General features: G+C 46.6%; 1 protein-coding gene across 7 annotated transcripts in view; it reads left to right on the forward strand.

Moving 5' to 3' along the window:
* Window positions 1-20,127, forward strand: part of LOC147620045 (uncharacterized) — a 120,479-nt gene that overhangs the window by 75,187 nt on the left and 25,165 nt on the right. For all 7 annotated transcript variants that reach the window (XM_086772185.1, XM_086772188.1, XM_086772187.1 and 4 more), the window contains 12 exons: window positions 11,611-11,673; window positions 11,773-11,817; window positions 12,753-12,815; window positions 14,209-14,259; window positions 14,355-14,399; window positions 14,474-14,511; window positions 14,605-14,665; window positions 14,859-14,933; window positions 15,913-16,028; window positions 16,187-16,256; window positions 16,449-16,516; window positions 16,647-16,773. In XM_086772185.1, coding sequence (XP_086628311.1) covers window positions 11,611-11,673; window positions 11,773-11,817; window positions 12,753-12,815; window positions 14,209-14,259; window positions 14,355-14,399; window positions 14,474-14,511; window positions 14,605-14,665; window positions 14,859-14,933; window positions 15,913-16,028; window positions 16,187-16,256; window positions 16,449-16,516; window positions 16,647-16,773 — 822 coding nt within the window. The remainder of the gene's footprint in view (window positions 1-11,610; window positions 11,674-11,772; window positions 11,818-12,752; window positions 12,816-14,208; window positions 14,260-14,354; window positions 14,400-14,473; window positions 14,512-14,604; window positions 14,666-14,858; window positions 14,934-15,912; window positions 16,029-16,186; window positions 16,257-16,448; window positions 16,517-16,646; window positions 16,774-20,127) is intronic.

The following is a 20,127-nucleotide window of genomic DNA, read 5'->3' on the forward strand; positions in this document are numbered from 1 at the left end:
TGATTTGTTGTACCATTAGGGACAAGTGTTCCTCAAAACACACAGCAATGAGTACACACAAAGCAAGCAAGAGTCCCACTTTCCACAGGAGCTCATTATAGAAGTGTCTTCACCACGGAACCAGTTCTTCTTCATTTGGACTAGGAACACGGAACACAGGGAAGGGTAAAGAGATAATGTCTGGGACTACTTCAAACCAAAGGGAGTCATGCTGTCCATGCATCCCCCTACAATACAAAAGTCAACTTCTAAGAACTTTTCTTGTTGAAGAACATCTTGGATGTGTGCCTTTGCCACATAATGGCCTTGAGCACCAATGAGTGGCCAATGCAGAAGTAAAGCATCTGCACATACACTGTGCTCAACTCTAGGCACTTCAAAATTTTCAAGTTCTTTAGTGAAATTTCTCGTGAGTGGAGATGTAGTCTAAAATGCAAAGACTATATCAAGATTCATATAGCGAACATGTACTAATTTCAAGAAAACTTTAAGGTGGACATATAAATAATTCCAACCATATCTGTATCCTGAGCATAAGAGCACACATTTAGATCCAAGTAGTAATATCATATTGTATCTTTGGTATCTTCTAGTTCGGAAGTCATTCAATATATCGTTTCTTTGTTGCAATAGCATTTAGGGGATGCTTTGGGCATCTTCCATTATTGGTTGCATACACTTACTTCATAGGCCATTTTGACTTTTTGCAGACGTAATAGATTCAAGAGATACATGGGTCTTTTCTTGCTGGAGATGTCACCACCGGGAGACTCAGACAGGGCCACATGCTAGGATGCAAACTCTGCATGACACCACCTAGCCACTATCATTGATTTCTTTGGCCCTCATCCGGTGTGAGCTAGCATTCCAAGGGCACAGCCAGCTCTTGGGAGCTCTCACCGACCACATCAGGAGAGTACATCCCATGTGTGACGTGTATTAACCACCAGCAGACGTGGTGTCATCATAGAGAGAGCAGAATCTTTAGAGAGCTAGATGGCCCCGAGCCTCAAGATCTGGACCCTCTTCTTGCCAGCTCCAGATAAGGGACATAGCACCATAGAGGAGCTCCACAACGGGAGGTTGACGGTGATGCCATCTAGTCGGCTTTTGATGAGGATACCACATAATTGGTTTGGTTGATTGAAAAGCTAAAATTCATGCGTTGGAGCGGAGCCCCCCTGACCTGCGCCCTACCCTCAGCACGTTGCGTCTCTCCCCCCTCCTGCCCGCCATCTCCCCCTTCACCCCCCTTCACCTGCCCTTCCACCCCCTGCCCGCCCTCTCCTTCCCTCTTGCTTGCATGCTGCCCCCGCTTCCATCCGTCTCACCTACGCATCTGCTCCATGTGTTACAATGGAGGCAACGTAAGCAGTATTAGGCACGCAAAAACACATACTTTATTCATGAGAGAGCCTGAATATATAGGCAAGAGATTTTTACAACGATGGAATCCAGACCCTATAATCTCACCTACGCATCTGCTCCATGTGTTACAATGGAGGCAACGTAAGCAGTATTAGGCACGCAAAAACACATACTTTATTCATGAGAGAGCCTGAATATATAGGCAAGAGATTTTTACAACGATGGAATCCAGATCCTATAATCTCTCCCCTGATTACTCCACGATTCTCTCCACACCACACTTGTACTCTCCTAGATTCTAGCCTACACACACATGGGCATACTGCCTTACATCATAGATTAGATCACTCACACTAGCACACTCTTAAGCACACCTCTATTCCTATGTTCACCATGTGAACTAATGCTATCACCCCTATACATTTTAGTCCTCTTGAGTTTGATTTACCAACACCCCCTCTCAAACTCAGAATGTACAATAGTTTAGTCATGACATGACTTGGTCATCCATGACCAACGCAGGGACGTGGTTTTTCAGAGGTGTGGAAGGTGTAGGAGACTTGGGTCAGAGGTTTAGCCATGACATACAAAGAGTTTACCTTTGGGATTGGTATACAATATCAAGATGAGGTTAATGTGCAGGGGTTACATCTTTATTCAAAACAGACGGTCATCAAAAGAAGTTGAAGGAGTGTTGGAGACCCCCTTCTTCTTCACTTCCATGCTGAGATGCTGGTGTACTTCCTCTTGATGCTCTTGTTCTTCTTCAGCATGTTCTTCATTGTCGGTGATGCACATGAGATAGGCCCTTTGAGCTTGAGAAACAATCCTTCTCTTTGTGGCCTGGCTTGTGGCAGAAGTCACAAATGATAGTGTCATTATATTTGTATTTCCCTTTGCCAGAGAATCCCTTGTTGTGGTACAGTACATCTTCTCTTACAGATGATTTTGGAGATTCTTGCTTGAACTTATTCTTCTTCTCCTCCTCAAGCAAAGAAGCTTCAATTTCTACTAGTTTCAGATCTGGCATATTGGTGAGGGTTGTTACAACATTGTCATATTCAGGACTAGGAAGAGATTTGAGCAATACACCAATGGAGACATCCTAATCAATGCGTAAATCAATACCCGCAAGTTGAGTCAGGAGACTTTTCATGTAATTTAAATGAGAAGCAAGTGAGGTTTGAGGCTTCATTTCAAGACAGAAAAATTCAACCAGAAGTCCAAACTTAGAACTCTTTGACTTGGATCCAAAGAGTGTATTCAGAACATCCCAGGTGTCCTTGGCATTATTGCATTCATCCACATGATGGATGTAAGTGTCATCCAATTCTAGCTTGATTATGGCTTGTGCTTTGTCATCGCGAACTTCCCACACATTGGCTTGAGCAGGATCCCGAGGTTTCTTCTCCTTTCCATTTGCAATATTCCATAAACTTTTGTTCATGAGGACCAACTTGATCCTAGTTTGCCATGTATGAAATGAAGTTCCAGAGAACTTGAAGCTTAAATCATTATCCTTTGAAGGCATCTTGACCAGAAAGAAAACAAGAAAACAATATCTAAAGCTCCTAACAAACACCCAAGAATTAACGGAAAGAACTAGTCTTCTTGGGGGCAGAAGAAATCACCATCCTCATACAAATGCATGTTCATAGCAAGGAACTCTGAGAAACCAAGACTTTTGGCATAGTGATATCCGAATGGTTTTGTTTCCTTTGTCTGATACTCCTAGAGTCTTTTGGCTGGTGTCTTCTTGACTTGATACTTGGCTCGCCTTTTTGACTTGGTCTTCTTTACATATGCCTCATTAGATGAACAGCAGGAGCTTGTCATTTGAAAAGAACTTGATACAGCAGTAATTAAATATTTTCCAAATGCAATGACATACTCAAAAACAGCATTACTTCTCTCTTTTGAAGATCAGTCCACTGTTTGACTTCAAGGGCATGGATGGGCAGCAAATGAGGTCGCCCTGCTGGAGGGAAGAAGCAGGAACAGCATTACGACTGGTTTTTTTTCATTTGCAGGCTGAATACTCAGCTTCTGAAGTTCATACGTGCTGAATGCCTTCGTTTTGAAGTTGCCCAGCTGCTCCTAGACGTCGCCCAGCTGCGTTTTGAAGTCGCCCAGCTCGTTTTGACGTCGCCCAGCTGTTGTGAGGTCGCCCAGCTGCGTTTTGAAGTTGCCCAGCTGCTGTGAAGTCGCCCAGCTGCGTTTTGAAGTCGCCCAGCTCGTTTTGACGTCGCCCAGCTGTTGTGAGGTCGCCCAGCTGCGTTTTGAAGTCGCCCAGCTGCTGTGAAGTCACCCAGCTGTGTCAAGCACGATGTCGGGCTACTGCTGCCGCTGAAGTACGATTAGTGCACCTAACGGCAGCGATTAAAGGCTAACGACCTGATGAACTACAAGCCATTTGGAGTGGAAACGATGCGGAAGGCCTGAGGAAACATACCTACACTAATGCTCTAAGATACCATGTTACAATGGAGGCAACGTAAGCAGTATTAGGCACGCAAAAACGCATACTTTATTCATGAGAGAGTGTGAATATATAGGCAAGAGATTTTTACAACGATGGAATCCAGATCCTATAATCTCTCCCCTGATTACTCCAGGATTCTCTCCAGACCACACTTGTACTCTCCTAGATTCTAGCCTACACACACATGGGCATACTGCCTTACATCATAGATTAGATCACTCACACTAGCACACTCTTAAGCACACCTCTATTCCTATGTTCACCATGTGAACTAATGCTATCACCCCTATACATTTTAGTCCTCTTGAGTTTGATTTACCAACACCCTGCCCCCGCTCACATCCCCCCGCCTCCTGCCCTCTGTCCGTCCCATCCCAACCCCCCCCCCCCCCCCCCCCCCCCCCTTCTTTTTCTGGCTCCTGCCCACCTTCTCTCCTCCCCCGTCCAGCGCCTTTCTCTGTTTTGCTTTCCGCCCCTGCTCCTCTTCTCCCTCGCCTGCTGGCCGCTCCGCCTCCCTGCCTTGTCCTTCTTTCCCTTCTTGCTTCCTGTACCCTCACTCGCCTCCCCCCCTTCAGTGTTTTATCAAGGCAGGTTTTCAGTTCTCGGGCAGCTCTTCCTTTCAGCAAGTTTTGGCCTGTTCTGGTCTTGAACCCCCAGGAGGACTCCATGGCAGCCACTTCGTCATCCCTTGCCTCTCCTTTTTAGAAGCAGACCTCCAGCTCCTCGCTTCGACAGTCACAGCCTTAGAGGCTTCGTATGCAAGATTGTGGGTAGCCGCCCTGTGCGTGGATAGCTCAGGGATTTGTTATAGGCTAGCCTCCTTGGCACACCAAGAAAGATTACCGATATTCACCCTTTGGGGCGTGGCTACTACCAAGTTGAGTTCAACTCGCCAATGGCATCGAACGGAGTCATGCAGTTGAGCCCCATCGTATTGTGTATAGCCCAAGCCTTCTTTGCGAGGTGGCAACATGGTTTCAACCCAACATCCGACCCTCTGGCTGGCGTTGTAGGCTTTCCCGGGACGGTCTACTTCCCAGGCCCAAGGAAGGAATACCTTCCTCTCCTCTTGGTGATAGGTGGTGCTATCGGGAGAGTGATGGAATCCCCCTCCACCACTGCTTCGGTTCTTGCTTACGCGGTCGGGATTCGATCCCTTCGTATCTGCATAGCCCCTCCGGACACAATGTCGCACGCTATATCTCTTCCTTGCCTTCGGGGAGCCCCTATGCTGCAGAGAGTGGAGTACTTTGGCCTCCCAAGCCAATGCCTCATATGCAAGTAGATGGGACATCTCGCTAGAGCTTGTCCTCGCCATCAGTCTAGGAGACCGCCAGCTTAGATCCTCTTCAACGGGTGGGAGGGAAGCTGGGCCCTAAGCAGTAGAGCACCAAGATAAGTACAGCCACCTTCGGGAGTACAGTTGATGCACCAAACGCCGTTGCAGGCAGAGCCACCTTCTCGAGTACAGTCCGCCAGTCCCTTCCCCAGGCCAACTTTTGGTGTACGGGTGGGGACTTTAACATGATAGAGGCAGCAGAGGATAGACTTAGAGGAGGCATGGATAGAGTACTTTCCTTGGGAGGAGCTGATCCTGGCTCTTAGGGGGCAGGACCCTTGGCATTTACGAGCGTTTGGATGCAACCCCAGGAGTCTACTTCTCGAGTTCTAATAGGAGGAGCACCCGACGCAATCTTCCCAGACTTGATAGATTCTATGTGGATGAGTGGGCTTGCGGTTGTGGGGTTATGATCGCTTGTAGCCGGGGGGCATGGTTGGTATCTTGGCAAGCACTACTTTTTCAAATCATGCCCCACTTAATTTTGTTCCCAGAGGACCCTGGAAGCAAGACAGGCATGCGAGCTCTAGGATTCCAGACAGCCTCATTCAGGACCCCGAGATCTGCAATCGGATTGAGAAGATATGGATGGGACTAGACTTTTCCTTAGGCTCTGCAGCATGCACTTTGGATGGTGGCCTAGGGGAGATTAGTGATTTCTTATAGGAGACAGCCCAGAGTAGATTGGAGGGATTTCGGGAGCAGGAGAGGAGTCTGAGGAGGGGCCTAGCCTCCTTACAGCATCCTAAAGAGAGTTCCCCAGACAACCCATGGATAGAGAGTCAGCTTGCTACTGCTTGCACGGAGATTCGGTCCATTGAGGAGAGGAGGGTGGAGTACAGATACCATGCCAAGGCTTCATTCTGGACTCATGCCGGTGACAGAGTTACAAGAGATTTTTTTTGAGATAGCTGGCCCCCACAGGAGGAGAGATGGTATTCGTCGCAAGCTGTGTGGCCAGGATGGAGCTATCTTCTCACTGGTGCCCCATTATCCCCCCCCCCCAGGTGATGGACACATGCGAGAGGGTCTCACGACACACGAGAGAGGTGGTTCCCCCCTACCTTCAATCTTTCTTATTGACCCCTTTCACTTCACAGGAGTTGGCGGAGGCGGTGACAGCACTACCAAAGGGTAAATGCCCAAGGGGGCACGGGCCTCCTGTCTCTTTCTTTCTTCGCCATTGGGACCTCATGGAAGGTGGCCTTCGCGCTGCCTTCAATGAGATTATGCTCACAGGTGCCATGCCAGAGAGGCTCTCAGAGCGCTTGATACATTGATTCCCAAGGAGGGTGGTGATAGATTGGAGATCCGGCATAGGAGACCCATCACTCTCCTAGGGACAGCCTATAAGATCTTGGCCAAGGCCATCAGCGAGACTTCAGCCTTTTCTCCCAGACTTGATCCACGACACTCAGACTGGCTTTGTTCAGGATCAGAGCATTCTAGACAACATCTTTACCTTTTGGGAGGCGACAGGCACAATGAGCTGGATGGGATTCCCCATGGAGTGGATTCGTGGAGTCTCAAGACTTTACTCAGCATCACACAGCCAGGTTCTCATTCAGGGAGCCTGAGGTGACAAATTCCCCCTTTCCCGCTCGGTTAGATAGGGCTATCCTTTGGCACCATACCTCTTCCTATTCATCGCCGAGGCGATGAGTAGTTTTCTCTCTGCCCAGGAGACTGGGCTTCAAGGATTTCACCTTCCCCTCCACACGAAGGAGAAGCTACTGGACTCAGAGTTTGCACACGACACAACAGCTTTTCTTGTAGGAGATGCTGGGAATCTCCAGAGATTCGCGGAGGCAATCGAGATTTTCTGCCACGCATCAAGATCGCAGATCAACTGGCACAAGTCATGTGGTTCTTGGGTGGGGTCAACACCCGCCCCGACTTAGCGACCAGTTGAGGCTTTCCAGTGCATCCCGAGGGGCACTCCAGTCCGCTATCTCGGTTGCTAGGGTGGCATTTATATCTCTCCCGAGCAGCAGCTCGCTCCACTTCTTCTTAGTATTCGGAAGAAGCTTTTATATTGGAGCTCAGTCAGGCTCTCCCTGGCAGGCAGAGTGGTGGTGGCGAACCAAGTACTGCTAGCCACCATGTGGTACATCACTTCGTGCTGGGCCTTTTCTCGGGCATGTATTAGCCAGGTACAGCGTTTGATCCGGAACTTCTTGTGGGCCGGAAGTGATGGGAGGCCAGAAGGTGGCATGGAGAGTCATCATTCAGCCACTTAGCAGTGGGGGGCGAGGGAGGCTTGGCCTCATCGATTCTGCTATCCAGAGCCATGCCCTGTTGGGCAAGCTGATTGTCAGAGGACTCCTTCTTGGTGGTGAGCCGGAACTTCTTGTGGGCCGGAAGTGATGGGAGGTTAGAAGGTGGCATGGAGAGTGATCATTCAGCCACTTAGCAGTGGGGGCGAGGGAGGCTTGGCCTCATCGATTCTGCTATCCAGAGCCATGCCCTATTGGGCAAGCTGATTGTCAGAGGACTCCTTCTTGGTGGTGAGCCTTGGAAGGACTTCCTCTTGACCCGGATTTCAGCCCGCACTCCGAGCCTTCGGGATCCGTGGCCGCAGAGTACTAGATGGATCTTCACAGAGATGTGAGCCAGTGGTTTTAACCCAGCTTTTGAGGACAGATTCGCAGCCAATTTACTTCGTGCTTGGGATCATCTCAGGCCAGCCCTCAAACATATTGTTCCAGTTGCCTCAGAGGAGTAGCTTCGGTAGCCTTTCGTCTAGAACCTCCTGATCCATTTACCCAGTGGCCACATGCTAGGTGCCCGACCGCATGTATCTTGGGGCGCCTTGAGCATGGGACTAGCCAGGTCTCTTGGAAATTGGATTGCACACAGGCAGTTACCTCAGGAGCAGCAGGAGAGAGGCCTAACAGGGATCTGGGGTAGAGATAGGCTTAGCATCGACATTGACTTAGCTATTCCTCAGGAGTGACTGAGTCCTATTTCGAACCCAACCCCTTGGTGTGGCTAGGCATGTTAAGCAGACTATATATCATCATGGCGGTCCAGGGAGCAGATGAGGATAGTTGTATGCTCACTTTTTCTATTGGATCCCATGGCAGACTAGAGAGATCAGAGCTTCCCTTGGAGGATTTCAGAGGTTGCACCATGCAAAGGGGGAGGGTGATAGGTTTTCAGGCACGGGAGTGGCACATAGATCCAGCATTAGCAAAGGTGGCCAGGGAGAGACTATGGCGGCTATGGATTTGGGAGTGTCGACCTCTCACGTAGCTCGGTGGGACCCGAGAGAGTGGACTTGGCATGATCCCATAAATAGGGAGGAGACTCTGGATGCTCCCTTCTTTGCATATACAGCGCCACTTGGCCGCCGCAGGATCCAGATGCCTGAGATAGATGGCACACCGGCAGCAGCAGCAACACACTGGCAGTCTCAGGGCCTATCACAGCGAGATTTTTGGAAGAGCCTTTGGGACAACTTTCGGCCTAGGAAGATCACTCTGTTTCTTTGGCTGATGGCAGATAGGAGTTTGGTGGTCGGTACTTGGCTGGAAGTTACAGGTCAGTCAGTAGCTTGCCTGCGGTGCGGCCACCCTTAGGAGTCTTAGCGGCATTGCCTTTGGGATTTCTCGAAGGCTCAACAGATTTGCCAGCGCATTCTCCGCATCTTCGCTATGGATAGGGCATCCCCCCCCCGGATCATCACTTGGGGCACTATCCCTTGGGCCACTAAAAAGGCTGGAGTGATCAAGGCTTATGTGGAGAATGGGGGAGGACTAGCCGTTCAGGTCTCTCACCATCGTATTGTAGTAGCAGTACCAGTCACAACCCCACCTACAGGTGACTGGTGGCTAGGGTCATGCCAGAGATGGGAGATTTGCAATAGCATAGCAGCCTGGCACATTTGGCATGCTAGATGTAGCAAGGCCATCGAGGGTACCCACACTTTGCCGGCTAAGACCATCAGGAGCATATGGCTTGATGTCATTCACACCCTCCGTGGTCAGTGGGGGAAGTTACAAGGAGGTTCTAACCGCATGTGGAAGCGGCGGGAAGCCTTCTTGAGACTTTGGATGGCCCCTTCCTCATAGATAGAGGCGGTGACCCCATTTGGCATTATAGACCACCTGTGTGGTTGTTCCCTCCCCCTCCCCCTGTATGAGATAGCCTTCTCCTCACAGAGCTGCCAGCCGGAGGAGAAGTGTCTCTTCCTTGTGATCATTTGGTTCCTACCCTTGAATGAGGTGAGTTTATATTTAGCCCTTCGTGGTTGTATCTAGCCCTTTGTGGCTACTGTTTTTTCTTTAACTTATTGAAGGATCTTTTTCCCTGGGGGGAAAAAAAAAGGAGATGGCCAAACCTCTCCCTAGTATAACAGAAAAGCCTCCAACAACACGTCCGACCACTATCCCACAGACTTAGCAAAAAGCCCCACCACAGGTGTCTGAGGACACACCAACTTTCCCGCGGGGGAGTCTCCCGAGTCTTGGACGGAAGACCACTATGGCACCTTCCCAATTTACCACCAACCTGCCCACAACCCCGACCTCCTTTCCAAAGTAGTTGAGACAGGGGAACCACTCAACCTTCCATCTTGCTAGGACCCTGTCCAGGAATTCAATCTCGGCACTTCCGAGGAACCCCGTCCCATCCTCTTAGATTCTTGGCTGTGGAACAATCCTACCCTCCTCGACCAAGCTGTTGCCTTCTTCCATTCCTAAAAGGATGTCTTTGCATGGACATACGAAGACTTGGAAGGTGTTCTAGCTACCATTGTTGTCCACACCATTCCTCTCTAGGAGGGCACTCGACCCGTTCGTGGGCGTGCCTACAAGCTCAACCCAAACTACGTAGTGGCTGTCAAGGTGGAGCTGGAAAAGATTGAGAACACTCAAATCATTTCCCCAGCAGAACACTCTGAATGGCTTTCCGCTAGTATGGTTATTTCGCCCAAGACGAAGACCAACAAGATCCGTGTCTGTGTGGACTTCCAGTCTCTCAACAAAGCCACTATCAAGGATGGATTTCCCCTTCCATTTGTGGATCGGGTCTTAGAGGATGTGGCAGGGCATGCCCTCTTTAGCTTTATGGATGGGTTTAGTGGATATAACCAAGTCGCCATCCACCCCGATGACCGTGCCAAGACTGCTTTCATCACCCAATGGGGTATGTACGTCTACAACCAAATGCCCTTCGGGATCTGTAACACTCTGGCCACTCTCCAACGGCTCGTCACACCAATAACTTCAGGGAGTACCTCCTCAGTTTTCTCCGTACTTTCATTGATGATTTTTCTAATTACACAGGCACGCAACTTGTCTCTAAGCTAGAGGCCTTTTCAGAACATCTCTCTCAGTTAGCTCTGGTCTTTGCCAAATGTCGCTCCTCCTGGCTCCGCCTTCACCGCTTTAAATGTCATTTCTTAGTGGTCCAGGGCACCCTCCTAGGTTACATCATTTCTTCCGACGGCTTGGCTCCCGACCCTGACAAAATAGTTGCACTCCTTGACCTTCCTCCTCCGATCAGCCCCAAAGGCACCCAGGTTTTCGTCAGACACACCGGCTACCGTCGTCATTTCATCGACATGTATGCCGTAGTGACAGTGCGGTGCCTTCAATACCCCTGCATGCACCTCTCATGTACCCGTTGGTGGTGCGCTTCCGGTTCTGGGTAGTCCACTGAATGCTCAGGGATGGTCCAGTGGGACAGTTTGGGGTGATCCACTGTGGCAGTGTGGCAGTCCATGGGATGGTCCAACCGTAACAGTCCAGTGTTGGCACCCTAGGTGGCTACATTGACCCCTCTACAGTCCTAGGTTTGAGCAAGTGTTGTATTTGTCTATAAGCTCATTTTTTTGTCCATGAGTAGATCCTTTTGTAGTTGCGAGGTCTGGTACCTGCCCGGAGGCGGCTTGGTCTTTTTGCCCGAAGGCATTACAACGCGTGGTCACAAAGTGGCCACAATATCAATGGGGTCCTCAGGGATTTGAAATTGGGATCTCCGCTCTCCGAGTCACAAGCCCTCCCCATTGGGTTACACGTCCGTTAGCGAATACACAAGGTCGTAACTAAGATTTTTATAGGGTTTAACCTTGGTATTGCCTAATGCAGGCCAGTACCAGGGTCTCTTTATGGTCAATGGGGAATGAATAATACAGGATAGAGTGGATTTTCCACTACACTAGACAATGAAGCTATTTCAATAATAATGGGGAGAGTGAGTTTTAGACGCACTTACACTGATAGTTAATGCAGTACACAAGGGAGACACAGCATATGTTCTGATCCGTATGCAAAGTGTAAATAGGTGGAATTAGATGAGAAATTTAACAACAGTTCATCCTACTCATATCATGAAATTATCAAGGTAAATAATCATGAAAAATTTTCTGGGCATATTTGAATTGTACATTATCGAACATTTTCCGAAAACACTGCAGAAATTGAGAGAGCTTGAGGTAAAGTTTGGAGATTTTGAACATCAGATTAAGCAGCTAGGCCAGGTAGCACACTCTCTAAGACGCTGTTCATTTCTGATAATTTGAAGTTTGAGTGGACACTGGTAGTTGCACCATGACACTTAACTTGTAAGTGTTACACAGGAAAATGCAAAGCTTTTGAGAGAACTCAATGCAGCATATTCTGAGGTATCTTTCGCCATCTATGTTTTGTACCTCCTAGTAGAAGAATTTATTTAAGTGTATGACAAGCATTAACTATGTGTTTACATCGTTTTATGAGGAATTTATATCTGTATTTAATAAAAGCTTTGCTAGGTGGTGTTGTGGCATTCCGTGGATGGTGTTGTGGCATTCCAAACAGGTAGAATGTGCAAAGATGGGAAGAGTGGCTGGCCACCTTCAGAGGGAGGCTGCATCCGTGAAGGTGGGGGAAAGTGCCATCACACTGAGGACCTATAATGCCAGACAGCACAGCCATCGTGTCCCAGGAGAGAGCTTCCCTTGCTGCAAGTGCAAGGGAAGAAACTTCCCTGGCTGCAAGTGCAAAGTAAGGCTGCTCGATGCTGCTGCATTGTCTTTGGATCACCCTACAGATGCTCCCACGCGCCCCAGAGGGTGTGGTTTATGTCTATCCAAATGAAGTAGATGGTCTCCTTGGGGGTGGGGGTGGGGCGGGGTAGCGGAGGGAGAGGGGGAGGGGGACCACACCCTCTATAGTCTCACTGCGTCGTCCTTGCCACATATACAACCTCCCTAACTCTCCAGTCTAGCTTGGTCAGCCGCGGTTTCAAATGATGACCTATCAAGTCTCCACTGGCTAATGGTTCCTTGAACCTCTTGTTCACAAGCCTTGCCTTGATCATTAGATCCTTTGTGAGTGTCAAGAACTTAAAAACTTGAATTATGCTTGATAAATCTTCGTGTGTAGTTCTTTATTTTATTTAGCACTCAAAGTTATATATTCATTTGTTAACTTCATAATATGGATTAACAGAATCTGACATAAGTAATTATCACCATATTTTGATCTTTTGAAGAGGTTCAAATTTAGGTTTGAAAACACTCGATGATATAGTTGCAGAGAGGTTCTTGGAATTGTTCTAAAATCTCCAATCCTCCAGGTCTCTGGCTTGAAATCTGAAAAAAGACGCTTTATTTTGTCAATGGACCGGCATGATGAGCAGGTGGGTTTTTATAGTGAGTATTGTATTGTTCTTGTCATTAAGACGAGTGAAATAGAATAAATTTGAAGTGTGATTATTTAAAAATTTCAAAGCTACATTGTGCTGAACACTCTGTTGCTTATGGCTTTCCTCTCTACAATGTGCCGATTGCCCTTGTGGGATTTAACGGTTTATCAGATAGCACATAGCTCGTCCAGCCCCACCTGAGCAACAAGCCCTTTCACAAAAAAAAACTTCCGTCTTGAAAAAGGATACCTCTAGTAAGAAGATTAAAAGGTAGAGAATCCAAGATTATCTAATTGATAATTCTGTAAAATGGGCTTCTCTTGAGTATACAAGCACTGCTGTAAAGCCAATCATGAAGCTTATAATGCCAAGTAATTAGTGTGCAGAAAGGTGAGAGCAGAACGAATCAAACACGATGCAATTTCCTCGTGTCTATACACCCTTGAGTGAAAGATTGCACCTAGTATTAATAGTCATGTCAGGAGAAGGAAGTGAAAGGTAAGGAATGAAAGACAATGCCACTTCTCAGACTTCTGTAGAGTAGGTGGGAAGCATGCTTGAAGAACATGCTGATGTGCCGGCAGTATGTATGTAGCCTAAGGGACCTGTAGATGCAGTGTCAAACTAGTGAGCATGAGGTGGGACCCTAGTGCAAGTTATGTCTGGTAAACAGCTGATGTATCCTGTGTGCCAGGCAAAGTGCATAAATGAATGGGTAGTAAAGTGTATGTGCTCAAAGAGGCATCTTGGAATCCAGTTGCTGCCTGAAATCTCTCCATGGACTGTGGGGGGCAAAATGTATGTGCTTAAAGAGGCATCTTGGAATCCAGTTGCTGCCTGGAATCTCTTCATCAGTTTTCATGCATGGTATCGAACGAGCCATTAAAGGAGAGTTAGAAGGTGCTTGGGTGGATGGTAACACAGTTAAAAGATTACTGCTGAAGTGAGTGTGGAAAGAATACCCAATGGACCTTCAGACAGAAGGATCCTTTGATTCAAGAGATCCTTCAGATGGATGAGGGGTGATTCACATTTGGTGTTGGCTGAATGGGCAGGGCATTGGTGCATTTAAATTGAATTTGACCAATGTGAACGCACATACTGGAGCTTGGAATTCCCATGGCAAATTTGAGAGAATCTGAAGTGGGAGATTATAAGGTGAGGGTGCAATGCGAGTGGGTGAGGAGCAAATCTAATAAATCTATTTTGACCTATGAGGAAGTGCAAGAAATAGTCGGTGGAAAATTTTACGTGCACAGAGCAGTTGTGTGATGTCAGTGTATGAAGTAAAGTGAGATGAATTCAATTGTAATCCTTATTCTTCCAAGTTTCCACCTTTGTTTGGTTGCCACGCTTGACTTAACTCCATTGTTCTCCTTTTTAACAGGTGGAAGAGCTACAACAAGAAATTGAAGAATTAAGAAGAAGTCTGAAAAAGGTTCAAGACACGGACCCTTGTCTAAATAGTGATGAAGAAGAATGAAATGGTTATTAAATACTTGTCTTTCCAAGTAATTCTATTTTGTAGTGCAGGACTATGTACAAACGTCCATGGAAAAGAGGCCCAAAGCAATCAAGGTTAAGCTCACTAACTCAGCACTAGTTTCTTTCTAATCCCTTGTAAGCTTTATCTCACAGATTATTTTATGTAGGAGTGGCTACATGAAGCAGAAGACCTCGAAGACAAACAGTAACTTTTTATCCTCTACACCTGAAGGCACTACTAAGCATCAGCAAACAAATGTCTATGTAAGAGAATGATATTCTTCTTACATGTCTTTAGGAGCTGTGATTTTTCTTCGAGGTTAGCAATCTCAAAGAGACTCAGACGTGGAGACTCACAGGTTAGCACTCTCTTTAATCGAAAACAATATGCTATTGTGAAGTACGTTCCAGATGCTTCAAGGGTCTGAATTCCCTCATCAGATATACATAATTCTAGGTTGGATCTTTTATTCATTTGTACCACCTGTTGTGCCTAATAGAAGCCTTTAAACGTGGTAGGTTAACACTTGGAAATCCTTTGATTTTTTCCAGATGGCACTAAGCACATTGAGATCTCAAGTTCTGAAGAAACAAGATGTCCCACCTTTGGAAACCCTTGAGGATCCTGTATGTTTCAACAGCTAAGGCTTGAGAATAGGATGAAGTCCTGCTTAGATAATGGGATTGAATTTTTGTATGAGATGCCAAACTTAATATTATACTCATAAACCCATTCCTGTTCTTTGGTGTCTTCATGTTGCAAAAAGTCTACAAGTTGAAGAGATGTTGTCATAAAAATAGTATATTCTTGGGTAATTGGTACTTCTATATAACACTCTAGTGCACTTCGAGTAGCTGAATAACCTTTCATCCAATTGATGCCCATTTCTTAATCAATGGAAAATATTGAATAAGAGCAATGGAAAATACTGAAGAAGAGCAATGAACAACGATTAGATGATGTACTACTGGAATGTACTGGCCTAGGGCTTGTGGTGAAGCCAGGGGTTGCATCACATTGCTCTGGGAAGCGATATAGACAGTAAAAAAGGCAGGGTTTCTCGTGCTTGTCCCAAGATGACAATGGAAATGTCAAGGTATCACTAGATTGGAAATCTACCACAAGCCATACTATGCCTTTTTCAGTGAAATCATAGAGGGTAGACTTCTTTAAAGCTGTTTTCACTCCTAGCTATTGGGTATATTTACATTCCATTTAGCAGTTATTAGAGAACCCTATGATTTGGTTTTAGGATGGACTTGAGTAGCTGGCAGGCTGCATGCATCAGGGCTGGAGAGCCATATGGCTGATGCTTGCCTCAGGTGGTTTGCTAGGCCTATGCATAGTTGTTGTAACACCATAGAGATTCCCACAGGGTGAGTGACACTTGGATACACTTGGAAGGCAGATGATTCAGGATAAAGGTTAGGAGGTGAGGCCAGGGCATGTATGCAGAATGTGAGTTATTTAATTTTAACACTGGAAGACCTATATACACTTCAAAACTACAAATTCAGTGGCTTTTCTGCGGTGGTTCTTTGTGCATCAATTAAGTTACATTTTTACCAGTAAGGTCAATATTTCACACATTTTTCAAACTTGTAGATTTCAAGGAGGACTACTGCAGTGACAATTGATGCCTTAACAGATGCAGAAGAAGACATTCCTCCAGATAAAGAAAAGTGGCTAATATTGCACCCTTATGCACCTGTGCCAAACTTGTAAGGAAGCTGTATTTATCTTGAATAAGACAAATGTGGCTAAGTATAAAGTACTACTAAGATGTTTCATTTTTCTTTGTCCAAGAAAGGTGTTCGCTTGTAGAACTACACTTTGTTGTAAATGCTCAAACTCTTGACTCCTTTCTTCCAAACCCCAGGCCATATGCTCTGGCAAGATATCCGCATTCCCCGACTCTATTTGTGAGCAAGCGCAATGAAGTTTCTAGAGTAAATTACTAAACTTGAAAGCACTCTATTGCTGAAGCTTGGCATCATCTTGCCTGTGGCACATTTATTTGTTAGCATAAGAAAAAGAGAGGATAAGAGATGCTTTAAGAACTCTAGGCATCATAGCAATCAAGAAAAGTCATTGCTAACATTATCCCATCCCTTCACGCAAAGCCTTTTGATGTCATGCAGCGCCTTGACAAGATTTTAAGAGAGGAGCTCAAAAAGTTTGGAATTCCTCCAAATGCTGAAGGCATCAGGTGAATCCTGTACCGGTTTACTCTCCTGCCCAATCGCTCACCAAGATTTGGGAAAATGATCTTCCCTAAGTAGATTATTTAGAAAGGCTAATGATGTTTTGATTTCAATTATGGTGGGGTTTTGTTTCAGTGATGCCAAATATGCTGTTGTTGCAGCAGCACTTGAAAAGCAGCGGGCATTCCGACTCTCTTCGGCTCCCTCTAGTGAGAAAAAGGTCATGGAGTATGAAAGAAGCACAATTCTATGGCAGATAGAGGTAAACCTCCACATGCACTTTTTAAACCATCTAGTATTGAAAAAGTTCAGCTTTGCTTAATGCATTTGGATATCCTCTCGGTCAGCTTACAAATGTTCATTTTCAATGAGCCTAGGTAGGCTTAACAACTTAGGAAAAATATGAAATGCAAGAACTGCTATGAGTTGCTTCATATAGAACCTCAAAAGGCCCCCTTGATGGCATGGGCAGACAAGAGGCCTTGGACTTAGAAAGGGCTATTAGATGTAGATTGGCTGCCTTGCAGAAAGAGCACGAGAAACATCCTCATGCTCAATGGGTTGCAGATTCTTTATGTACTGTTAGAGCAGAACTTCATCACTCTCTTGAGCAGCGTGCGGAGTACCGTCTCCATGCCAGGAATCCTTTTGGTGGACACAGATGGGTGGCAGATGTAACAAACATTTCTTTGCTTCTCACGGCCCATCTCATGCTAGAGATAGTGTCAGGCAGTTGCAGGATTTACATGGCACTCTTCACTCAGATCCTCTTCTGGTTAGACAGATTGCCACCGATTTCTATTGCCAGCTTCTTAGTGCTGAGCCGCATTTTGATCTGAGACATAGGACACAGAGGAAGGTTTGGAATGCATTGCCACATTTGATCACCGAGGAGATGTGTGCCGCTCTGGATGCCCCTTTTTCTATGCAGGAGTTCAGTCATGCTCTTCATGCCTTGCCTCATGGTAAGTGACCAGGGGAGGATGGCCTCTCCCTTGTTTTTTTCACTTCTTTTTGGGATGAGATTGGGGCTGAGATAACATCGGCTTTGCAGGAGATGTGGGACACAGGTTCTATGCCTTCTTCTTTTACTGAGGGGCTTATTTATCTTATTCCTAAGAGCGGGGATAAGACATTGATTGGCCAGTGGAGACCTATCACCTTACTTGGGACTGCCTATAAGATTCTTGCTAAGGCAGTGAGCATCAGGTTGCAGCCAATTTTGCAGGATGTTATTCATGATACCGAGAATGGATTCTTACACGGCAGGAGCATCTTTGATAACATTTTCTCGTTTTGGGAGGCCGTCGAATGGGCTAAAGTGAGCAATCAGCCCTTAGCCATTCTACTCTTGGATTTTGAGAAGGCCTATGATACAGTGGATTGGGACTTCCTTGAGGGTACTCTTAGTCATATGGGCTTCTCTCAGAGATGGATAAAGGGAGTTTCATGCATGTATCGTGATGCCCACATTAGAGTTCTTGCTTGCGGTGATAGAGGAGAGCGGTTTCAGAGTTCTCGCTCAGTACGACAGGGTTGCCCATTAGCCCCTTTATTATATATCATAGTTGCAGAGACCATGAGCATCTTTCTCCGCTCCACTGCTGGTATTTCAAGATTGAGGTTGCCTCTTTGTAGTCATGAGTTGGTTGACTCTGAGTTAGCTAATGACAAAGCCCTGTTTTTGGAGGCTTCACATATATGCTTATGTTCCTTCCGGGTAGCACTAGAGGCTGTTTCAGCAGGGGCGCTCATTAATTGGCACAAATCTGTTGGTTTTTGGGTTAGTGATTCACCGAGAGTTGATTGGGGTGCAGAGCTTGGTTTTACTTGGATCAGCAGAGGATGCACTGCTAGATATTTGGGATGCCAAGTTGGGATTGATATTTCTCCTGCACAGCAGTTTGCTGCGGTACTTATGAGTATCCGGAAGAAGCTCCTCCATTGGAGCTCCAGGAGATTAGATTTAGCCTCTAGAGCTTTGGTGGCTAATCAGGTTTTGCTTGCCTCAGCTTGGTTTATTGCCTCTTGTTGGTGCTTCTCTCGTGCGTGCAATAGCCAATTGCGGAGATTATGCGCAATTTTCTCTGGTCGGGCTTGGATGGCACCTCAGACACTCATGCCAGCGTAGCTTGGCTCACAGTTAAAAGAGAGGGGAGGGGGGCTTGAATATTATCGATCCGGATGTTCAATGCAGGGCGTTGCTTTGAAAACTTGTGGTCAGAGGTTTCCTACCAGGCACTGAGCCTTAGAAGGATTTTTTCTTGTCTCAGATTGCCAGATGTACACCCAGGGTCGGGAGAGACTGGATGCCCAACACACGTTTTTTGTTCACAGAGGCTGATATTAGGGCACGATCTTCCCCTCTTATTGCTGCCATTGTCAGAGCATGGAGAAGCATGAGAAATCTTTCCGCTGTGCCATATTCTTATATGGTATCAGAGCTTAGGTACTCTTAGCAGGAATAGTACATAAAGTTTAGACTTCTGGTCGGCCACTTGGTGCATCTCGTTATATGCAATGGTCAGGATGGGAGAGATGCGCATACACAGTTCTTGCTTGGAAGACCTTGAAGAGTCTTCTGGAGGATCGAAGAGTTACATCCACTCAGCATCTTAGGGGCTCTCGCATTCATATTGATCAAATTGATGCAACTATTCCGCATGAGTGGCTTTTTGGGACCTTTCACGGAGACTATCATCCGAGTTGGCTGGGAGTTTTTTCGAGGATAGGCATACCTTTGCAGGTCATTGCTCTGCCAGGCCAGGAGGATACAAATTTTCTCATTTATTCTATCATGCTTGGTGGCAGATTGAGGAGATATAGTATGGAGGAGATGAAACCAAATACTAGGCTTAGTCCAGTGAGGATTTTTGGTCGCTCGGGGAAGCACTGGTTCATTGACCCTTCTCCTCAGATAGTGACTCATGGCTCTTGGTGTTTGTGGCTATATGGTGGCAGTCCTATCAAATATCTTCAGTGGGATCCAGGAGAGTGGGAGTGGATTGATGCCTTCGATCCTTTGAAAAGCCTTCCTTTTTTCAGTTTCACTGTTCGGAATGCCAGGCTTCTCCTCACTCGACAGATGCATAGGATCCCTACTCTCAGGCCTCATTGGGAGAGCTATGATATTTCTCCAGTGATACAGCGCAGATATTGGCATAGACTTTGGCACTCATACAGAAGGAGCCAGATCTCTCATTTCTTTTGGTTATTCTTACATGGTAGTCTCCCCACCAATCAGTGGAGATCAGTTTTCGGTGTAGCACCTTCCTGTCCTAGATGTGCGGCAGATTCTGAGTCCGTACAACATTGTCTATGGAGATGCAGCATTGCACAGTAGATTTGGGGTCCTTTAGCCCAACTTATGGGCAAATTGAGTGGCCGAGCCATGCATGTGACTTGGGGGCCAGTTGCTTGGCTCTCCCAGTTCGGTCCGCAACTTTTTTATGAGGGCAGTGGTACAGATTTTGTTTTTTTTATTCGTACAGGTATTGCCCAGCATGGTTTATTACAGGATGTTCCTCACTCTGATTATACACCCCCTAGATAGAGGATTGACACCAGTTGGGAGATTATTGCTAGTATTACAGCATGGCAGATCTCGAGAGCTAGA

Source organism: Cibotium barometz, chromosome 32 (assembly GCF_041138505.1).
Source record: "Cibotium barometz isolate CiBa-2024 chromosome 32, ASM4113850v1, whole genome shotgun sequence".
NCBI lineage: Eukaryota > Viridiplantae > Streptophyta > Polypodiopsida > Cyatheales > Cibotiaceae > Cibotium > Cibotium barometz.